Source organism: Mustela nigripes, chromosome 3 (assembly GCF_022355385.1).
Source record: "Mustela nigripes isolate SB6536 chromosome 3, MUSNIG.SB6536, whole genome shotgun sequence".
Lineage (NCBI taxonomy): Eukaryota > Metazoa > Chordata > Mammalia > Carnivora > Mustelidae > Mustela > Mustela nigripes.
This window is the reverse complement of record NC_081559.1, coordinates 46,626,114-46,645,726: the sequence shown is the minus strand read 5'-3', so window position 1 is coordinate 46,645,726 and position 19,613 is coordinate 46,626,114. Positions and strand designations below refer to the sequence as shown.

Genomic DNA, 19,613 nt, shown 5'->3' with positions numbered 1-19,613 from the left:
GCGACCACCCCCCTCTTGTGCACGCAGCCACGCTGCCGTGTGCCCCACATGAGGCTTGTGGCACCCGCTGGAAAACCGTCCTCAGGCCTCAGGCTTCCACCCCTCCCAGGACCTGGGCTCCCTGGGTCTTTCCTCCTGCCCACCCCCCGGGCCCTGTCCCTGTTCCCATGCCTCCTGCTGGGGTCACAATTTCATCTTTCCATTCCCACCCCTCTAGGTCTGCGAATGCTGCACCCAGTCCTGCTGCTTTTTTGGTGGCCCCAGAAGCTCCAGAGTGGGACGTGAGCCCACTCCTCCCAAGGGTAGAGCAAACACCTCACCCCTGTGGCTCCCTAAACCTCTCGCTCACCCTTTGTGCCTCCATGACAGCCTCTCTGACCTGTGTGCAGAGCGATTCTTCTCCTCTCTCAACGGCTGACGAATTCTCTGCTCATCTTTGTCCCGTCCGCAGCTGATCCTGGCAAGTGAGTGGATGGCCCTTTCACATTTTGCATTTCCGAAACTTCTTGGCTGTCTCAGCTATGCGCCATCTGTCTGCCTTGCAGCAAAGTGAGATCACGGGGTAGGAGAGGAAATGATTGGGATGTGCTCCTGGGAAGGCTCCATCCTGCAGGACCAGCTGGCTGGGAAAACCCCCGCCCCTGCACTCTCCCCCACGTCTGTTCGTTGATGCAGACATGATGTCTGGCACTCCTGCAGCCCCCTTGGACCATGAAGTGAACTTGCAGTTAGAAGCTACATGCGGAAGAAGCAGAAAGTCAAGACTTTGCAACCTTGATGACAGCTGGAATCCCTGTACTTCTTCAGGATCACCTACTTCCAGATTTGTTGTTCAAGAGAGAGGTAAATACCCAGATCCTGCTCTCATGGTAAGTAAGACCTCGTGCTCTGGGTTTTCTGGCTGGTCTAGGGCCATTGTGTATAGGCGAGCAAGCATGTGGACCTGGTCACGTGGGTAGCAGTGGTCCCAGGAGACAGTTGGAGCATGGTCTGCAGAGGTCCCCACAGGGCTTTTCCTCTCCACCTGGCCTCTCTGGACCCTGCACAACCTGCTGGGTGTGGGAGCCTGTGCTCCACCCCATGTTCCACCCCATACTCCAGGCCCATCTGCACGGCCCACCCCACAGCCTTCTCTGCTCCAGAAACCACAACCTGCCTCTGAGTTTAGGGAAGTCTTGGTATCAGGACTGACCACCATCCAAAAATAAGCTTTGATTCAGGAACTTCCTTATACCTTTCCCAGAAGATCGCTCGAAAGGCATAGGGGACAGACCCCAGGGAAGCCAGCCTCCATGTGCCTCTTCCCATATGCCCATTTATCTGTCCCCCCCAAACCCACAAACCAAGCTCTCTGCAAAAGCTACTCACACACCAACTAACAAGTCGGTTGGCTTCTTCACCAGACGGTGATGGACAAGGCAGAATACGGCACAGTGTTCGGCCAACACCTGAGGGCTATGCGTGACCCCGAAGCTGGCCTGCTGTGTGGGGTCCACCTGCATGGACACAGGTCCCTCCAAGCATGGACTCTAGGAATGAGGCTGGCTAGCAGCCCCTCCGCCGTCTGCCCTCCGCCGTCTGCCCACCACTCTGCGACCAGCCTCCCGATGCATCGATGACTCCAGAATGGGCCGGGCTGGGGATGGAGAGCGGTGCCAAGGGCAACTGCCCTTGCTGCCGCCCCACCTGATGGAGACAGCACTTTCTTGTCTGCCTGCCCACCCCCCATGGACACTCCTTTTGGCTCACACTCCCCTGCCTGGCACTTAGCTTCTTGAGTTCAGTTTTTAGAGAAGATGGTTAGAAGGCAGGGCTCAGCCCTCACCACTGGGGGACCTCTAGGTGGAGCATTTGAAAGCAAATCTTCTGGCAGCCCTGATGAGCCATGAGGACAGTCTCCTGCAGGTGACGATGCTCAGAGCCTCTGTCTCCCTCTTGGCCTGGGCGTGGCCTGGGCAGGTCCCCCCAAAACCTCTCCATGCCATGCTGAACCAGATAAATGCCAGCTTTGGGACAAGACAGCATAGCCAATGAGTCAGAGCTGGAAGCCAGGCTGGGAAAGGAGGGTATCACAGGGTCCAGCTCTAGGCCACCTAGCTGATTGGACCCCACCTTGTGTGTCTGGAAGGAGAGAAGTTGAGAGAGACAGACAGGCAAGAAGAAAAAATCAGGTGGAAATAATCGTGCTGGGCTCACCCCTGCCTTCCCCCAAACCTTGGTTCCAGGGACACAGGCCACTTGGGCAGACCCCAGGCCCAGTCCCCAGCAAGCAGGCAAGGTGCGTGTCTCTGGGCTACGGGCGGGGGCCATGGAGTCCGTGGCTAGGATGGCAGCATCTGTCCCTTGAAGCCCCATGTCCAGCATCCAGTGTTCTGCTCCCACAAGCCCTTCTCACCCACCCCCCACCCCGCAAAGTTCCTTGCCCTGGTGTCCACCGACTGCTGCCCTGCCAGGGGCCAGTCACGTATACCAAGCCCCAGTGGGGACCCATGAGAGCCACAGAGACTGAGAATAAAACATAACCGGCAAGAATAGCTTGGTCTGACAGTTCAGTTTTCCACACAGGTGCACAGCCGGATTTCACGGCTCCACTGAAATCAGCAGGTAAGTGTGGGGCAGGGCAGGCTCCCTCCTCACCCACATCCACTGGAGCAGAGCGGAGGTCCCAGAGGGCAGGTAGCTGGCAAGTGCCTGGAGTCATGGCCTGCAGGGGGCTGCCCCTGTGCCAGCTGGGGGGACCAGCAAGCTGGGAGTCCAAGTGGCGGACACGCAGAGGACACACGCAGCACGCGTCACACAACACACACGTGTGAGCGCAGACACACGGACACACACACACGTACCCATGCACACGCACCCCACACAAAATGCAGCCACATACACACACAAACACACGTGGAAATTTAAGCTGCAAGTAAGTTCACGTTAAAAAGCAGTGTTCTCGAAAGTTGACAAAGAAAGGGGAGCAGGAAATCTGTAACTTGTCATCTTAGCAAACAGATACCCCGACCATCTCGGTTCTTGTCTATTAATAAATGGTGTCATGTTTTGTTCACATTTTTTAAAATTGGGTTTTTAAATTGGGCAAATAACTTGGGTGCTCTTTTTTAACTTCTGGGAAATGCTTCAAAAACAGGATAGAACAAAAAGTTTTTATTTGCAAACACTATTAACCATTTCCTGTTCCAACCTCAGAAATACTGCGAACCCGCCGCTGCCTCCCGGGGCCACAGCTCCGTCCAGGCCGGGGTGACATCACCGCCCAGCCGCTCAGAAGCATTTTCAGGATGATCCTTCTGTTTCCTGTGCTTTACCATAAATGGAAACTTCCCTGTGACTGGGCTGCTGCCTCGGGAAAGCGCGGGGAGATCCCCGTCTCCCCCACTTTCCATCGTTCTGGCTCAGGTTCCGCCCGCCCGCCTGCCTGCCCGCCCGCACACCCCTGCCTGGCGTCACAGCTGGGCTGGCACCTTGGAAACTAGACTCCTCTTCTCTGATGGGGAGGGTGGGAGGGCCCCAGGCAGGAAGCTTCTCCCGCCCCCCACAACCAGACCCTCCTGCTTCAGGGGAGATGGCAGCACCCACCTTGCCAACAACCCCCACCCTCAGGGCCATGTGTTAGTCCAGTGAGAAGCACATGGGGGGGCGGAGCGGGGGGAGGGACAGGGGAGCTTCCCCAGGGAGCACACACGGCCTAGGCAGGACCACAGGACAACGGGCATGTGGCAGGGAGCACGTGGGACAGGAGGCCCTCGCAGGACGGCGGAGGCTGTAGATCCCAGACTCCCTGCACCGATCGGCCCCAGCACAGCCCTCAGCCGGGACCAGCCCGCCTGTGCTCGGCCCACTGCAGAGCTCTGGGCAGATACAAGAAGGAGCCCACCAGCCACACAGGGACGTGGACAGATCGTGCCCCACCCCACCCCACAGGCCACATGCTGGATCACCCCCAGGCTGACATGGAGCAGATGTGAAAGCCGGTGGTGACTGGAAGGAGGAACAGGCACGAGGGTGTGGTGACTCCTGTGTGTGGGGGTGCAGGGTGGTCCCAGGGCCACAAGACATGCACACGAGAACCACGCACGGGAACTGACTGTGCTCAGGGCATGGTCCCCGTGTCAGCATCCTGGTTGTCACACCACTGCCGGTTGTGCAATGTGTTACCGAGAGAGCCTGAGCCACGTGTGAGGGGCCGGCTCTCGGCTGTTTCCGAGACTGCGAGGGAACCTAGTTACCTCACTGACCACACACATCTTTCTTCATCAACTATCATTTGAATGGGGCTCCTGGGTTGTCCCTGGTGCCTACTTGTAAGTGGAGACAGGGACGGGAAACCCCAGCTGTAACCTCAGCTGGGACCCCCCAAACCCAAAGGGGTGAAACCATGACACAGGGCAAGGAGGAGAATGCCAGCCTGTGGGGGACACAGGGAGGGACACAAAGGACCCTGATCTTGCCCTTCTCTCCAGCCAGGGAGCCTGTCCTATCCCTAAGATGATGAGGGAAGGAGACAGTGTGTGACAGGGACAGTGTGACGGGGACACTGTGTGACCGGGGCACTGTATGTGATGGGGACAGTGAGTATGACAGGGACGTGTGTGCTTTGAACAGTATGCAGTGGGGACAGTATGTCTTGGAGAGATGGTGTGTGTGATGGGGACAGTATGATGGGGACACTGTATGACAGGGACACTGTGTGTGATGAGGATGGTGAGTATGATGGGGACAACATGTGGTTTGAACAGTATGCAGTGGGGACAGTATGTCTTGGGGGGATGGTGTGTGTGATGGGGACAGTATGATGGGGACACTGTGTGACAGGGACACTGTGTGTGATGAGGACGGTATGATGGGGACAACATGTGGTTTGAACAGTATGCAGTGGGGACAGTATGTCTTGGGGGGACGGTGTGTGTGACAGGGACAGTGAGTATGACAGGGACACTGTGTAACAGGAAGAATATGTCTTTGGGGGAAAGTGTGCTGACAAGTGGTAGAAAGCTCCCTTTGGGAGTACAGCACCCCAGCAGTCCCTGGGACCCCTGCCCCCTCCCCCACCTGTCCCAGCTTCCTTCCCAGGCTCTGATCCCAACACCTGCTGCGCCTGCCCACCCTAGTGTGGAGTGTGAGGTTCCTCCAGGCTGTGTACCCCTCCCCTTCCTGCCTGCAGGGTCTCTGTGCCCTCCTGTGACTCCAAATCGTCCTGTTGACCCAACCCTCCAGGTCGCAAATGCCCCTTCCAACCTTTTGAGTGGGCCGTTCCCACAGCCCCTCACCCCAAGGGAGTTCAGCGGGATGGAGGAGAAAGGAGGACACAGCGGGTGTTGGGGGAGGGGCACAGTGCATCCCGACTCAGGACAGGCAGACACGCATTCAAGCTCTTGCAGATGGAATCACAGCTGGGGTGGCTGGGGGGTGTAGGGTGGGGGGTGGCTCTGTAGTCGCCTGGAATCCCAGCACACACCCCTCATGCAGGGAGGCATGTCTCCCAGCACAGAGCCTGGGGCTCGAAAATGCAGGTCCCCCCTGTGCCCACCGGGCCCGAGACTTGCCGGGCGCCTGGCAGCCCCGAATCCCACCTGACCGCACATCCCCAGTCCGGGGCCCAAGGGGAAGCCCCGGGGGCTGGCGGACCAGGAGACACCTGTCCGGAGGGCCCACCCACCCCCCAGCAATCCGAGGCCTCCGGCCTAGTGCCCCGCCCCCCGCCGCCCACGCGGGGCTCGGGGAGTGGCCCTGCGCTCACCACCGAAGCTTCCTCTGCTCGCCTTCGCTTGCAGACACCATCTTTGATGCTCTTTTTCCATCGTTTCAGTTGTCTTTAATGTTTTCCCTTGGCAGCCGAGCCCGAGGTGAACGGGGCCGGGGAGGCGCCAGCTGTCGGGCTGCTGCTCGGGCTGTGAGACCCACGCACCCAGCCTGGGGCTGCCGCTGTCAGCAGTTTCCTCTCGCGCTTTCCATTCATCACCAACCGCTTTCAGCAAACCCGCCATGGCCAGACGTGTGGCTGCACGCGGCCGGCGCCCTGGAGACCCCAGGCCCACGACCCAGCCCGCGCCGCCCCCTCCCCGCCCGGATGAGCCTGGAGACCCCGGCCCACGACCGCCCCCAACCGCCCCTGTCCCCAGGCTGCGCTGAGCAGCCCAAAACGCTGAAGGTTAAGCCCCCAACATGGGACGTCCTCAGGACACCGGCAGGTGGCACCCTGAAGCTTGGGGGCTGGGGGTGCCAGCTTCCTGCAGGAGCCCCTTCCCCCCACCCAGGGCCAGGGCACTCCAAGGCCTGGGACAGGACAGGAGGGGAGGGGGTCTCAGGTAGGCCTACCAGAAATGCCCTTCCCGGACCCAGCCTGGGGCTCAGGCAGCCCTTCAGCTGCTTCCCGGACCCAGTCTAGGGCTTAGGCAGACCCTCAGCTGCCCCAGCATGGCCTTGCAGCCCTCAGGGGAGGGGCACACCCTTGGCAGTGGCCCTGCCCCCACCATCTCCAGCACTTGCAGAGTGTGGTTGGTTCAAGCCTTCAAGAGAAGACAAAGTGGGCATGGGCTTGAGCCCAGCCCTCAACGCAGCCCCAGGGGCCTGAATGCACAGTCCACCTGCAAAGGGCAGAATGGGTGGGGGAGGGGAGAACAGAGAGTCCAGTATCCCTCACAAGCTCAGCAGAAGGGGAAAGAAGCCACAACAAATGACAAGTTGCTCAGGTGGAGAGACCCCCACAGGGGAAGAGGGGCAGCTGGGTGTCCCCCTCATCCGCCTGTGCTTCACTCTTCCCCACCCCTGCCCCCACCCTCTGTACTTCTTTCTCTCGCCCATCCCCCTTCTCAGTCCCCTACTCTGTCTTCCCCATCTTTCTCTCCCTCAGTCCCCCAGTCTCTCTCGGGCTCCCCTCCTATTTCCACCCACGTGGAGGAAGAGGAGGAGGAAGAGGGGGTGGGGCTGGGGCGTGTCGCTCCGTCCTGACCCGGGACAGTTTCCTTTCCGCTCACACCTCTGCCAGAGCCGTGGAGGAGGAGACTGGCAAACGAGGCTGGCTGCGCTCTGGGCATGGGGACCCCACGGGCGCCCTGGCCGCTCGTCTGGGCCGTGCTGCAGCTGGGCTGGTGGCCAGGAAGGCTCCTAGGTATGTGGGTCAGGGCTGGGTGGCACGGGATCAGGTCTCAGGGAAAGACCTCTGGCTCTTGGTCCCTGGCAGACAGACAGGGAGGGGGCTGTGCTGGGATCTGGCCTCAAAGGCCCAGCACTGCCCCTGGCAGGGTGCTGTGTGACTTTGGGTGGGTGAAGTGCATCTCTGGGCTCCAGCTTCTTGCCTGCCCACCTCACTTGGCGGTGAGTCCAGCCCTCATCTATGAGCAGGCAGGAACATCCCAGCTGTTTCTCAGGGTCCTGTGGGACAGGCTTGCCCCTCTGTAGGATAAGGGCTGACCAGAGCGCCAAACCTCAGCCCAGATGCCCCATATTTTCCAGGGATTGGGACCAGCGCCCCAGGGGACTGACTGTCTCTGTGAGGTCCCAGGCAGATGGCCAAGAGACATTTCTCTAATTATATCAGAAGAGTAACCAACCATTCAAGTGGAGATTGTCCACTTCTGCAGCCCACCTGCTGTGGGCCTAGGTCTCTGGAAGAGACTCTTGTGTGTATAGGGTCTGGGTATGGCTGCGAGCATCCACGGCAGGTTCCGGCAAGGGGGCCTGGCCCTTACCCCCCTTGCACAGATTATCTACCACTGGGGACCCCGGTCGAAGTCCATTGGTCAGGGAGAGGGGCCCAGCTGCCCTTGTCCTCGGCTACTGCACAGATGGGAACATTGAGGAAGGTGGATCCTTTGGGTGGGTCCAGGGTCTTTCCTCTGGACCTCATTGGGCTGGGAGGTGGCATGGCCCCCAGAAGGACCACGACGAGGTCCCACTGGGACTGCCCATCCTGGAGTCTTGGTGCACCTCCCGGGCCTGCTGGGCAATGGTGGGGTGCCAGCCGCCCTATGTTTCCTCCCCAGCCCAGCCTGGCTCTCCAGGAAGGCATGTAGGCCACTCTCAAGATTAGCGGAGGAAACTCAGAGCTGAGGTCAGAGGCCCAAGGGCATGTGGCCAAAGGTGCCCCGTTGGGGGGCCTTGCAGAGGAGCCCAGGCACAGAGGCAGAGGTGTGAGTATCACCCCAGGAGGGGGAACGGAGGCATAAATGTGGGCCTTGACTCAGCCCTGGAGGCCCACAACCCCCCGGGACCCCTTCCCCAAGCAGGGTAAGGTGAGAATGAGATACTGCAGCCGCTGTCCAGAGTCAAAGGCACCAGCTTGGGGCTCATTTTCCCCATCTCAACCCTGAGCACACCACGTTGCCAACATCATATGTCGGGTCACCCTCTTCCCCTTCCACCAGACTCGGGCGCTCCTGGCTGCGGGGACATTTGAGTGCTATCTCTTTGCTTTCCTAATGTATTACATTTATTATTTGGATCATTCTCATGGATGTCTCCCCACCCCCCCATATCTCCTTACGTACGTGTTTTTCTTCCATTTAATGGAATATCCCAAACTCAGTAGCTGGCTGGCCCAGATCCTAGTGAATGAGAGTAAGGAAGAGTACAGCTTTGGAACAGGACAGGCTTGAGTTCAAAGGAAGGCATGGCTGATGAGACCTTTGGCAAGTCACCTCGTCTCACTGGGCAGCGGCATTCTTACCTGCGGCTGGGGACGCTAGTGTCTGCCTTGCGCTGAGAATTCAAAAAGGTCAATTCTGAAAACTGCCTGCATAGCCCATGATCTCTTTTTTGAAGGCAGATTTGTTTTAGTTATTTTTCCAACTTAAAATTTTGAAAAATGTCTGAAACATACAGAAAAGTCACAAGAACGCAGTAGTGAACACCCGTTACTCCAAGTTTCTGATTGGCTGTATTGGCACCTTTGTGAATGGATTTGCTGGGGCTTCGGGGGGAAAAAGCCAGCCCCTGGAGGCTTCAGCACCTGGAGGTTGTAGTCTGGCATTTCTGGAGGCGGGAAGTCCGAGACCAGGTGTGCATGGGGCCAATTCCCGCCGGGACCGTGAGGGAGGCTCCCTTCCAGGCTCCCCCAGCGCCTGGTGTTTGCCAGCAATCCTGGGGGCCTCAGCCTGTGGATGCAATAGCCCATCTGGCTCCAGCATCATGTGGCGCTCCCCTCATTCGCTGCTGTCCAAATTTTCCCCTTCTTGTAAGGACACCAGCCATGTTGCATTAGGAACCCATGGGTTTTAGCTTATCTTAAGAAATTATGTCTGCGGGGTACCTGGGTGGCTCAGTGGGTTAAAGCCTCTGCCTTCGGCTCCCGTCATGATCCCAGGGTCCTGGGATTGAGCCCCACATCAGGCTCTCTGCTCAGCAGGGAGCCCGCTTCCTCCTCTCTCTCTCTGCTTGCCTCTCTGCCTACTTGTGATCTCTCTCCGTCAAATAAATAAATAAAAATCTTTTTTAAAAAAATTCTTAAAAAGCCATTAAAAAAAAAGAAATTATGTCTGCAATAACCCTTTTTTTTTTAGTAGTCTCTGTACCCAACATGGGTCTTGAACTCACGACCCTGAGGTGGAGAGTCGCAAGCTCTACCCATAAGCCAGCGCCCCTACCCTATTTCCAAATAAGGTCACAATGTGCCATGCTGAGGCTCAGGGCCGTGCCAGCAGGTGCACTGGGGGGCACGGCTCCACTCATCTCACAGAGGTCAGACCTCTCTACTAACACGCCAGGGGCTCTCCCCCCGGGCCCTTCGTTCTGATGCTCCCTCTTGCTGGATTATCTTGCCCTGATGGGAGCCCAGTCAAGGGCCGCCTACCTCCCTGGATGTCACTGTCCTTGGTTTCTTCTGACTCTGGTCAAACGCCAGTTCTCTCTGCCACCACCACTGGCATTCTGGTTGGTTTTTTTCTTTTTTCTTTTTTTTAACTCAGATCTCAATTTTATTTTAGATATGGAAAACTTAGAATTAGGAATATATTTTTTAAAGATTTTATTTATTGGGGCGGTTGGGTGGCTCAATCAGTTGAACATCTGCCTTTGGCTCAGGTCATGATCTCAGGTCCTGGGATCGAGCCCCACATCAGGTTCCCTGCTCAGCGGAGAGTCTGCTTCTCCCTCTCCCTCTTCCTTTGTGTGCTCTCCCTCTCTCTCTCTCTCTCAAATAAATAAATAAAATCTTTAACAAAAAAATATTTATTTGAGAGAGAGAGAGAGAGAGAGTGAGCACAAGCAGGGGGAACAGCAGAGGGAAAGGGAGAAGCAGACTCCCTGCTGGGCAGGGAGCCTGATATGGGGCTCGATCCCAGGACTCCAGGATCATGACCTTAGCCGAAGGCAGACGCTTAAGCAATTGAGCCACCCAGGCGCCTGAATTAGGAACATTTATATTAGTTGTAGGCGCACAGTGAAATGATTCGCTATTTGTACATATTACAAAATTTAACCAGTTAACACTTGTCATCACACAGAGTCACAAAATCTGTAAGGAGAACTTTCAGTATTCACTCTTCTAGGTACTTTGAAACGTGCGAGAAAGGATTATTAGCTACCGTCCCCATGACTTACATCCCATCCCCGGGACTTACTCATTTTATAACTGCAAGTTCGTGTCTCTTGACCCCTTCATTCCTTCCACTGACACCCCACTCCCACCTCAGACGACTGCTAATCTGTTCCCTATATCCAGGAGCTAAGTTTTTGTTTAATTTTTTCTTCTTTCTCTTTTTCTTTCTTTCTTTTTTTTTTTTTTTTAGTCTCCACGTATAAATGAGATCACAGAGTATTCATCTTTCTCTGACTGACTTATTTTTTTTTCTTTTTTAAGATTTTATTTATTTATTTGACAGAGATAACAAGTAGGCAGAGAGGCAGGCGGGTGGGGGTGGGGAAGCAGGCTCCCTGCTGAGCAGAGAGCCCCAATGCTATTTGGGACTTGATCCCAGGACCCCGAGATCACCAGGACTTGATCCCAGGAGCCCGAGATCACAATCTGAGCCAATGGCAGAGGCTCCAACCCACTGAGCCACCCAGGTGCCCGTGACTGACTTATTTCACTTAACGTAATGCCCTCCTTGTCCACCCATGTTGTCACAAATGACAAGATCTCATTCTTATGGCTACGTGATGTCCCATTGTGTGCGCACACCACACCTTTTTAACCACTCATCTGTGGACGGACACGCGGGCTGCTTTTGTACTGTGGGTCTTGTAGATAATGCCGCAGGACATATGGCAGTGCATGTGGCTTTTTTCTAATTTGTGTTTTTGTTCTCTTTGGGTAAATACTCAGTAGTACAGTAGCTGGATCCTAGGGCAGCTCTATTAAGTTTCTAAGGACCCTCCACACTGTTCTCTGCGGTGGCTGTGCCAGCTCCCATCTCCACCAACAGCGCACGAGGGTGCCTTTTTCTCGTTGTTTCGTGTCTTGTTGAGTCTAGCCATCCTGACAGGTGTGAAGTGATATCTCATTGTGGTTTCCATTTGCATTTCCCTGACGATGAGGGATGGTGAGCGTCTTTCCTGGTGTCTGTCAGCCCTCTGGACGCCTTTGGACAACTGTCTATTTAGGTCCTCTGTGCATTCTTTAATCTGATATTTGGGGATTTTTGCTATTGAGTTATGTGAGTTCTTTACGTGTTTTGGATATTAACCCTTCATCAGATAAATGATTTACAAGTATTTCCTCCCGTCCTGTAGGTTGCCTTTCCATCATGTTGATGGTTTCCTTTGCTGTGTGAAGGGTTTGAGTTTCGTGTAGTCCCCAATAAAAACTTGCTTGTTTTCCCTGCCGTGAACCCCCACGTGCCCCTGACGGGTCCCAGGAGGGTGGGTAGGTGCGTGTCATCTGGGTGCATCGGACACGTGTGGGACCTCAGGGACGTGTTGATCCTCCATGCGGCAAGTTCAGGGACCCCACGGCAAGGAAGTGAAGGCACCCTGTCCCCCTCCTGCCGAGTGAGAGACTCATGGGGGTTGTAGGAGCTGACCGTCCACCGGGTGACTCTTCCAGTACCATAGGCAGGTCTTGCATAAATCAACTGCTGCTGGGTGCTAGATGAGAAAGTTGTGACCTCCAGGACAGCAGTGGCTGTGCCCCCTGCCACGCAGCCCGTCCCACCACGCTGGGCCCGACCCTGAGATCTCCCCGCCTGCGCACACAGCTCCCTCCTTGACCCATTCCCCAAAGAAAGGCCCTGGAGCCCCTTACCGACATTTTATTATCAAATATGAAATAAGTAGATGACACTTCAATGTTTAAAGCCAAACAACACAAGATTCACAGGTGTTCCTACTGTAGGGACGGCCGTACTTAGTCGGGCTCTACTACCAGCGCTCCTCTGGGGAAGTTTGGATTGACTTAGAGGTGTGTGTACACAGGGTCCCTGTCCCATCTGGCCGTCACACCTGCTCCCAGAAAGCAGCGAGCCCAGTGCCCACCGAGCCCCCCTCTCACCCCAGTGAGGTTTCAGCCCCGTGCTCCCACCGGCCCGCTTCCTCAGGTGTCCCTGAGCCCCCGTTCCAGGAAGCTCATCTTTCTCCATGTGGACAGGCTGCTGAGCACCCAGCCGGGATCCCCCTGTGGGCCTGCACCCCAGCCAAACCGTCAGAGCCCTCAACAGCCATGCACCTTGTGACTTTGGGGAGGTGGGTACTCCCTGGTCAGAATGGGCTCTGGGGCAGCTACAGGGTGAAGGGCTGCCCCTTTCCACACTCCCCACAGGGAAGACCACCCTGACATGTCTCAGGCCGGACCCATGGCTGCTGCTGCATCCAGGCTCTGGCGCTGACCATGCTGTGAGACCCCTGGGGGTGGGGGTACAACAGGCACAGAGATGGGGGTGCCCTGGAGAGGGGTCCAAGGAAAAGCAAGGAAGCCATGGTGCCACCAAAGGGAATGGGGTCTCATGGGCCACCAGGAGGGACCTGGGAGTCAGCAGAGCCTGAGCAGGACCAGGAGGCTGCCACATAAAGACCGAGGCAGAGGCTGGGCTAAGGGCCACCCAGTCTGCCCTCCTTGCCAAGTTCAGGTTCCCCAAGAGGTGCTGCAAAGAGCCAACCAACAGACAAGGGACCCAAGTGGTCACCAATTTGGGTGAGGGGTGGGGTAGTTGAGGGTCTGATCCAGAGTCCACTCAGGAGCCCAGGGGGAGGCCTACCAGGGCGGGGGCGGGTGCTCTACAGGAGGGGAGGGGATGCTAAGCACCTTGCGGAACCCCAAGGGCCACTCCTCAGAGGCCCAGATTCTGTCTGGAGGCCTCAGTGGGAGGGGGTTCCTGGTGGACATTTGTCAGGAGGCAGGTGCAGGCACATCTCCAGTGGGACCAGGGGCACGTGGGGCTGGGCAGGAGACATGCAGAGTGAGGGTGGGGGAAGGCCCACGGACCCAGCAGCCCAGGCCAAGGCGGCAATGTCCCGGCCGACTTCAGCACCCCCACGCCCCAATTGCCTGGTTACTCCCATGATGCTCTCTTTGTAAACGCGTGAGCTTCTCAAATACACGGATAACGAAGACATGCGTCAGGACCGCCAGGGAGGTACCACTGTGGTGGGTCGGCTGTGAATGGGTGGGACACGCAATGACAAATAGGAAAGGGGTTTAGCATGGTCCCCTGTGGGTGGGGGGTCTCCTCTGGGAAAGCCGGGCTGGGGGCCATGGGCAGATGCCCAGCCTCCAGGGCAGTGGGCCTCCCGTCTTTGCAGTGTTTGGGAGCTGAGCGGTATGGGACGTGTAGGGGGGCCAGGAAATGACCTCACTGGACCACGTCTTGGGTCTGGGTATTCCCTCCCGGGTGAGGAAGCCAAGGCCTAGAGCAGTGTGGCAGTGGCCCGGAGGAGCCCCGGGCTTCCAGGCAAGGTCCCCTGGCCAGGGTCAGGGCAGCCAGAGGCAGACCCGGAGCTGGGTCCCGACAGAGCAGCTTGAGACCTGGTACATCCTCCATCTGTGCCTTGGTCCCCGTGTGTCTATCAGGAATCACAGCACAGCCTCCCTGGTGAGCCAGCTACGGAGAATGGAAGGCTTAGCACGTATGGGCTTGGCCATGGCTCCTACCCTGGGACCCTGGGAGACTCTGACCTGTTCCTGTGTCACCTTGACTCCCTGGGGGGTGCTGCTGTCCTGTGGCCTGGGCCAGATAGGAGGGGCTTCTGCCAAGTGTGGGGGGGGATGGTCACGCACACTCACGCAGACACGTGTGCATGTGGTGGTGAGGCAGGCACCGGTGGAAGGAGGCGTGAGCCCCTCCAAGGATGTGGGAGTATCCCCGGGGCCAGGGCCTGGCAATCAGCTGTTCTTGCAAGAGGAGTGTGGGCTAGAGACCAGGACCATCAGGGGCCTCCATTTCTATCCATATCAGGGATAATGGCCCAGCTGCTCTGAACTCCAGTCCCCTGAGTCATGTCAGAAGGCAGAAGGCAGACCCCATCCCAGCTCTGAGCTTGTCCCGCAATGGGCCGAAGGCTGGACCCTGAGCCTGCCGGATGCTGAGCTTTCCAAGGGAGGCCCCCACCAGCAGCCCAGCATCCTGGCCCGGCCCTGCCCCCCTCAGGGCACACAGGACCAGGCTAGCACGATGAGCCAGGGACCCAGGATGGTGGAGCTAGGAACATGACAGTTAGGCCTGCAGGGAGGACCTGAAACCCCACCGTTTGGGGGAGAAATAGGAGATTTAGGGGTCAGAGCCAGAACACAGCCCGGGCCTCGGGTCCTAGTACCGTCAAACCCCACCCCACCATGGAGTTGCCTGGTGAGACGTGAGCACCACATCCCTGGGGGCGTGCAAGAAGTTGCAAGGCTTGGAGGCAGAGGCCCTGTAGCTGGGGGAGTTGGGGGGAAGGATCTGGGCCGCCGTCCCCACGCCCCTCCCTCACTGGCTTCTGGTCCTCCCCCACAGATTCCCCCGACAGGCCCTGGAGCCCCCTCACCTTCTCCCCGGCACAGCTCACTGTGCACGAGGGGGACAACGCCACCTTCACCTGCAGCCTCTCCAGCGTCCCCAAGAGCTTTGTGCTCAACTGGTACCGTATGAGCCCCCGCAACCAGACAGACAAGCTGGTCGCCTTCCAGGAGGACCACGTCCAGCCCGGCCCGGACAGACGCTTCCATATCACGCGGCTGCCCAGCGGCCGGGATTTCCACCTGAGCATCGCAGCTGCCAGGCCTAATGACAGCGGCACCTACCTGTGCGGGGCCATCTACCTGCCCCCCAACACGCAGATCAACGAGAGCCCCCGTGCGGAGCTCACCGTGAAGGGTGCGGCCTCAAGCCCAAGATGGGGGTGTGCAGTGGGCAGGGCCTCCCCGGCTCCACGAGCAGCTCTGTCCACCCAGGCCCTCAGGGACAAACGGCATCAACCATCAACCTCTGGGATGGGACACACCCCCAGACCCTCTGCCCTTGGTGGGAGGGCACAGCCTGAGGGAGGGCAGCAGGTGGCCGGCACCTCTCAGGATGCAGCAAAGCTCAGGTTCAGCAGAGGTGTGGGCAGGGCGGGGTCGGGGGCAAGACTAGCTAGTGCAAGACCAGGGGCTGGACCCTTGGACATGGAGAGCGGAGGGGAGGGCCCTGAGTCCCCGCCCTGGCTTCCCTCCTGCGACCCCCTCCCTGAGTCCCTTCTCTAAGCCCCCTCCCTGTGTGCCCCTCCCTGAGTCCCCTCCTTGAATCCCCATTACTAAGTCCCCTCTGTGAATCTCTCTCATTTTGCCTTTCCAGAGAGAATCCTGGAGCCCCCCACGGAGAGCCCCAGTCCCCCACCCAGACTCCCTGGCCAGTTACAGGGGTTGGTCATTGGCATCACAGGTGTGCTGGTGGGGGTCCTACTCCTGCTGCTGCTGACCTGGGTCCTGGCCACTGCCTTCCCCAGGGCCACTCGAGGTAAGGCCCTGCCAAGCCCCACTGTTGTCACTACCCCAGTCTCCTGAAGCCCCTCCCCCCAGCCACAACCACCCCTCCCCACCCACAGTGAGCACTTCTCATGGAGGGGCTGGGGCTGAAGTGGGCCTCCCAGGTTCTGGGGTCCCCCCTCTCCCATACACTTGCTCTAAGGAGGGGTCTGAGGGGAGTGGGGTGGAGCGGGTTGTGGCCACGGTCACACAGAAAGGCAAGCAACAGCCCCCACCCCCAGGCTGAGCCATCTATGCTGGGAACACAGGGCCCTCCCAAACCTCAGGCCACACCACAGCCCACAGGACACTGAAAGGATTTCTCACAGCTGCTGGGCTCTGCCCTTGACAACCACAGACACCAGGGTGGTTGCTGTGAGCCCCCCAGTCACCCCCTGCACACATCCTGACCTCCTGGTTGTCCTAGACAGCTTGGACTCAGTCACTCTGATGACCACGTCTGGGGCTGGAAGGAGGCACCCAGAGGGGACCCAGCCTGGGGATCAGCTCCTTCGAAGGCCCAGTCCTGGTATCCTGGGCCAGGGGGCACCCCAGGGATCATGTGGCTGAATGGGCGGCCCCATGGGGTCCCAGACAAGGCCCCCTGAAGCTGTGTGGTCTCCGACGGAGAGACACTGGCTGCTGCGTTGCTGATCAGGCGTCCACTGTGCATGGGGGGCTGGTGCCTGCATGTTTCCCCGTGGGGGGTTTGTGGCCAGAGATGGCAGGTTCCTGTGGCAGGAGTATGGGGACTGGAAGCCAGAGGGCCTATATTGCCGCCACCCAGCACAACTCCCGGTCCACATGGGACCTGTGGCTCTCCACTTGATGATCAGGGACACGGGGTCCTTGCATGGGGGGTAGGGTTAGCCAGACCATTGGGCAGGGGAGAGGACATTCGGTCACCCTCGTGGGAGCCCCTGGGGAGGAAGGGCCCTGCTACAAAGCCCCCAGCCCCACCACCTGCAGGAGCGTGGGGTGTCCCGGGCCTCCTCACTCAATATGTGCTTCTCTGTAGGTACCTGTGCCTGTGGGAGCGAGGACGAGCCCCTGGTGAGTTCCTTCCCTTTGTGGCCCCGGGGGATGGGAGTCCACAGGCTCAGGAGCACGCCTGTCTCCAGCCTTGTCACGGGATCTGAGCACAGGGACATCAGACCCTAGCAAGGGTCCGAGAGCCCAAGCCCTGCCCTGGCCCCTGGTGGGCACGCGTGCACCTGCCTGTCCGCCACCACAGACCACTAACACCTCCCTCTTTCTCTCCCCAAAGAAGGAGGGCCCCTGTGCAGCGCCTGTGTTCACCGTAGACTATGGGGAGCTGGACTTCCAGTGGCGAGAGAAGACGCCGGAGCCCCCCACTCCCTGCATCCCTGAACAGACGGAGTATGCCACAATTGTCTTCCCCAGCATGCCGGGATCCCCGGGCCGCAGGGCCTCAGCCAATAGCCCTCAGGGACCCCAGCCTCTGAGCCCTGAACACGGACCCTGCCCCTGGCCTCTCTGACCAGCGGCTTCCTCGGGCGGCCTGCATCCCTCAGACCCTCCACTGGGAGCCCAAGTGGGAGCCTTCCCTGAAGGAGTGTGCAGTGGGGAGGAGGTGGGGAGTCGCCCCAGGACTGAGCCCGGTGATGGTGACCAGCCTTGCCTGCGCCAGCCCTGCTCAACTCCTCTTGTACAACCTGGGGGTGGGAGGTGTCCCTGTCGCCTGCTGTGGTCAGGAAAGGAGACCACCCAGGACTGAAGGCCCAGCTGCCTGAGCCAGTCACTTTCTGGTTGTGCTGCACTGGGCCTCCCACCAGTGTCTCCCCGGGGGGGGAGGGCTGGTCTAGTGCTGTGGCCTCCAGAGGGTCAGGCTGCCCGAATCTCCATGGCCCCCCACCGCCTCCCAGGGGAGCCTGCTGCCAGGACACGGGATCACAAGGACCCTGGTTGGAGACTCTGCCTTGGAGTGGCCCACTGACGTGCCCCCTTGTGCAGCCAGAGGGCTCCACGCAGGGGGTGGGGACCTTGTGCTCCTCCAGGCTTGGGAGGGAGCTCCTGGCAAGGCAGAGTGGGGGCCCACAGACCACCCCCAGGCACGGCCCCACCCTCCAAGCAGCCCCAAGGTGGCGGGGTAGCAAGGAAAAGAACAGGCAGAGCTAGAGTCACCCCCTCAGAGGCCAGACCTGGGGACCCTCCCCGGGAATCTCCCTCTGGTTGGCAACCACACACGGTGCTATTTAAAGGGGCCTCGCCCAGCAGGCAGGTCTGCTGCAGCGCAGCCCGGTCCGCGGCTGCCTGGGTGTCAGGGACTCGGGAGCCCATGTCCTGTCTTGCGTTCCACAAACACTTCAGAGTCCCTCCCCCTATTCTATTATATTATAATTAAATAATGACAAAAGTTCTAAGAAAAGACCAAGTTCTCTCCTGCTTTTGTGGTGGGAGGGGAGGGGGGTGAGTTTCTGCCCAAAGATGGAGGACCCAGCCAGCCCTCCCCAGGCCCTCATCCTCACTGCCCCAGAGACTCCCCAAGGCCTCTCATCTCTGCCCCCCACCCACGTCCATGTCCCACAGCCTCCATAGGGTGAGATCCCTACAGTTCAGGGTGCCATGGGGCATTACCCTCCAGGAAGCCTGTCTCCAGACTTCCTCAGCCTGGCACGGCTCCCCCTGACCTGAGAGTCCCTCCCAGGCAGCACCAGGGCCCTGGGCAGTGGGCATGCAGGTGGACTGCACAGGTGGAGAGAGGGTGCAGCATCGGTAGAGAAAAAGCCCTTCCCACTCACAAAGGAGCGTCTGTCCATCTTCCGGAAGAAGATACAGCCCCGCTGTGAGGAGACCAAACTTGCCCCTTCCCAGGGCACCCTATCCAAACCCTCAGGGGCCGTCCGTGCACAAAGTTCCCCCCAGGTCCTCTGCACTCACACCCTGGCTTGCCACACAGGGGTCCTGTCCTACTGTGCCAGGGTCCTGGCCAGTGCTGTGCAGGACGTAGATGCACCTCGCCCAGGACAAGGCAAGGAGGCCGCCTTGCTCTGAGGGTGCCAGGCGGAGTCACACATGGAGGGACACTGCTGGGGAGTCTGCGGGCTGTGCAGGCTTGAGAGTCTGAAGAAACCAGTAGCTTCCATGGAAAGACAAGGACAGTAGTGAGAAAATGTCACACATCTAAAACTAACCCCCAGAAACACTTGGCTTTCATATTTTCAAACAATAAGCAGTCAGAAGAAAAAGTGGCCAAGATCTTCTATTGACAACAGCAACAGAGATCAAATGCCCGAGGCATCGGTTTTATGAGAAATGTGTGACCCCACAGGACAGCTTGGGTGCAAGGGCGGAACACCCCCGTGGCAGGAACACTTGGCGCCGTTCAGAGGCCACGTTAACCGTAGCGGTAACACGGTCCCAATAGAAGCCCACATCTCTGCAACTGAAGTTCACACGGAGAAACAAACAAGCAGGCAAGAGCCAAGGAAACCAAGAAAAGAAAGTGAAAGACAGCAGCTTTATCAGACCTGCAACTATCGACGGACGGTGGCACACACACCAGAGGACGGCCGTTAGGGGACAAAGACAGAGGCAGTGGGAAGTGGTGTTTATAGCACGAATAAAAAGTATCAGGCAAATCCCCTCCTCCTGCCTTGCACTTGCACGCATCCCAAATGTAAGTGTAAAACAGAAACCCTGAGGCTGGAAGGCAGGGGTGAGTTCCTCACCCGAGAGCAGAAGACCTTCCTGATGCTGCTAGAATTCACAGTGTCATGAAAGAGAAGATGGA

At 58.4% G+C, this 19,613-nt stretch overlaps 1 protein-coding gene across 2 annotated transcripts; it reads left to right on the top strand.

Moving 5' to 3' along the window:
* Window positions 1-6,966: 6,966 nt before the first annotated feature.
* On the top strand, window positions 6,967-18,227 carry PDCD1 (programmed cell death 1). 2 transcript variants are annotated; one of them, XM_059392743.1, is made up of 5 exons: window positions 6,967-7,117; window positions 14,871-15,230; window positions 15,690-15,851; window positions 16,878-16,912; window positions 17,130-18,227. In XM_059392743.1, the coding sequence occupies exons 1-5, from the start codon at window positions 7,042-7,044 to the stop codon at window positions 17,358-17,360; spliced, it is 864 nt and encodes a 287-aa protein (XP_059248726.1). In that variant the 5' UTR covers window positions 6,967-7,041; the 3' UTR covers window positions 17,361-18,227. The 2 variants fall into 2 exon arrangements, with proteins under 2 accessions (XP_059248726.1, XP_059248725.1); XM_059392742.1 differs by having other exon boundaries at window positions 17,127-18,227.
* The last annotated feature ends 1,386 nt before the right edge of the window (window positions 18,228-19,613 follow it).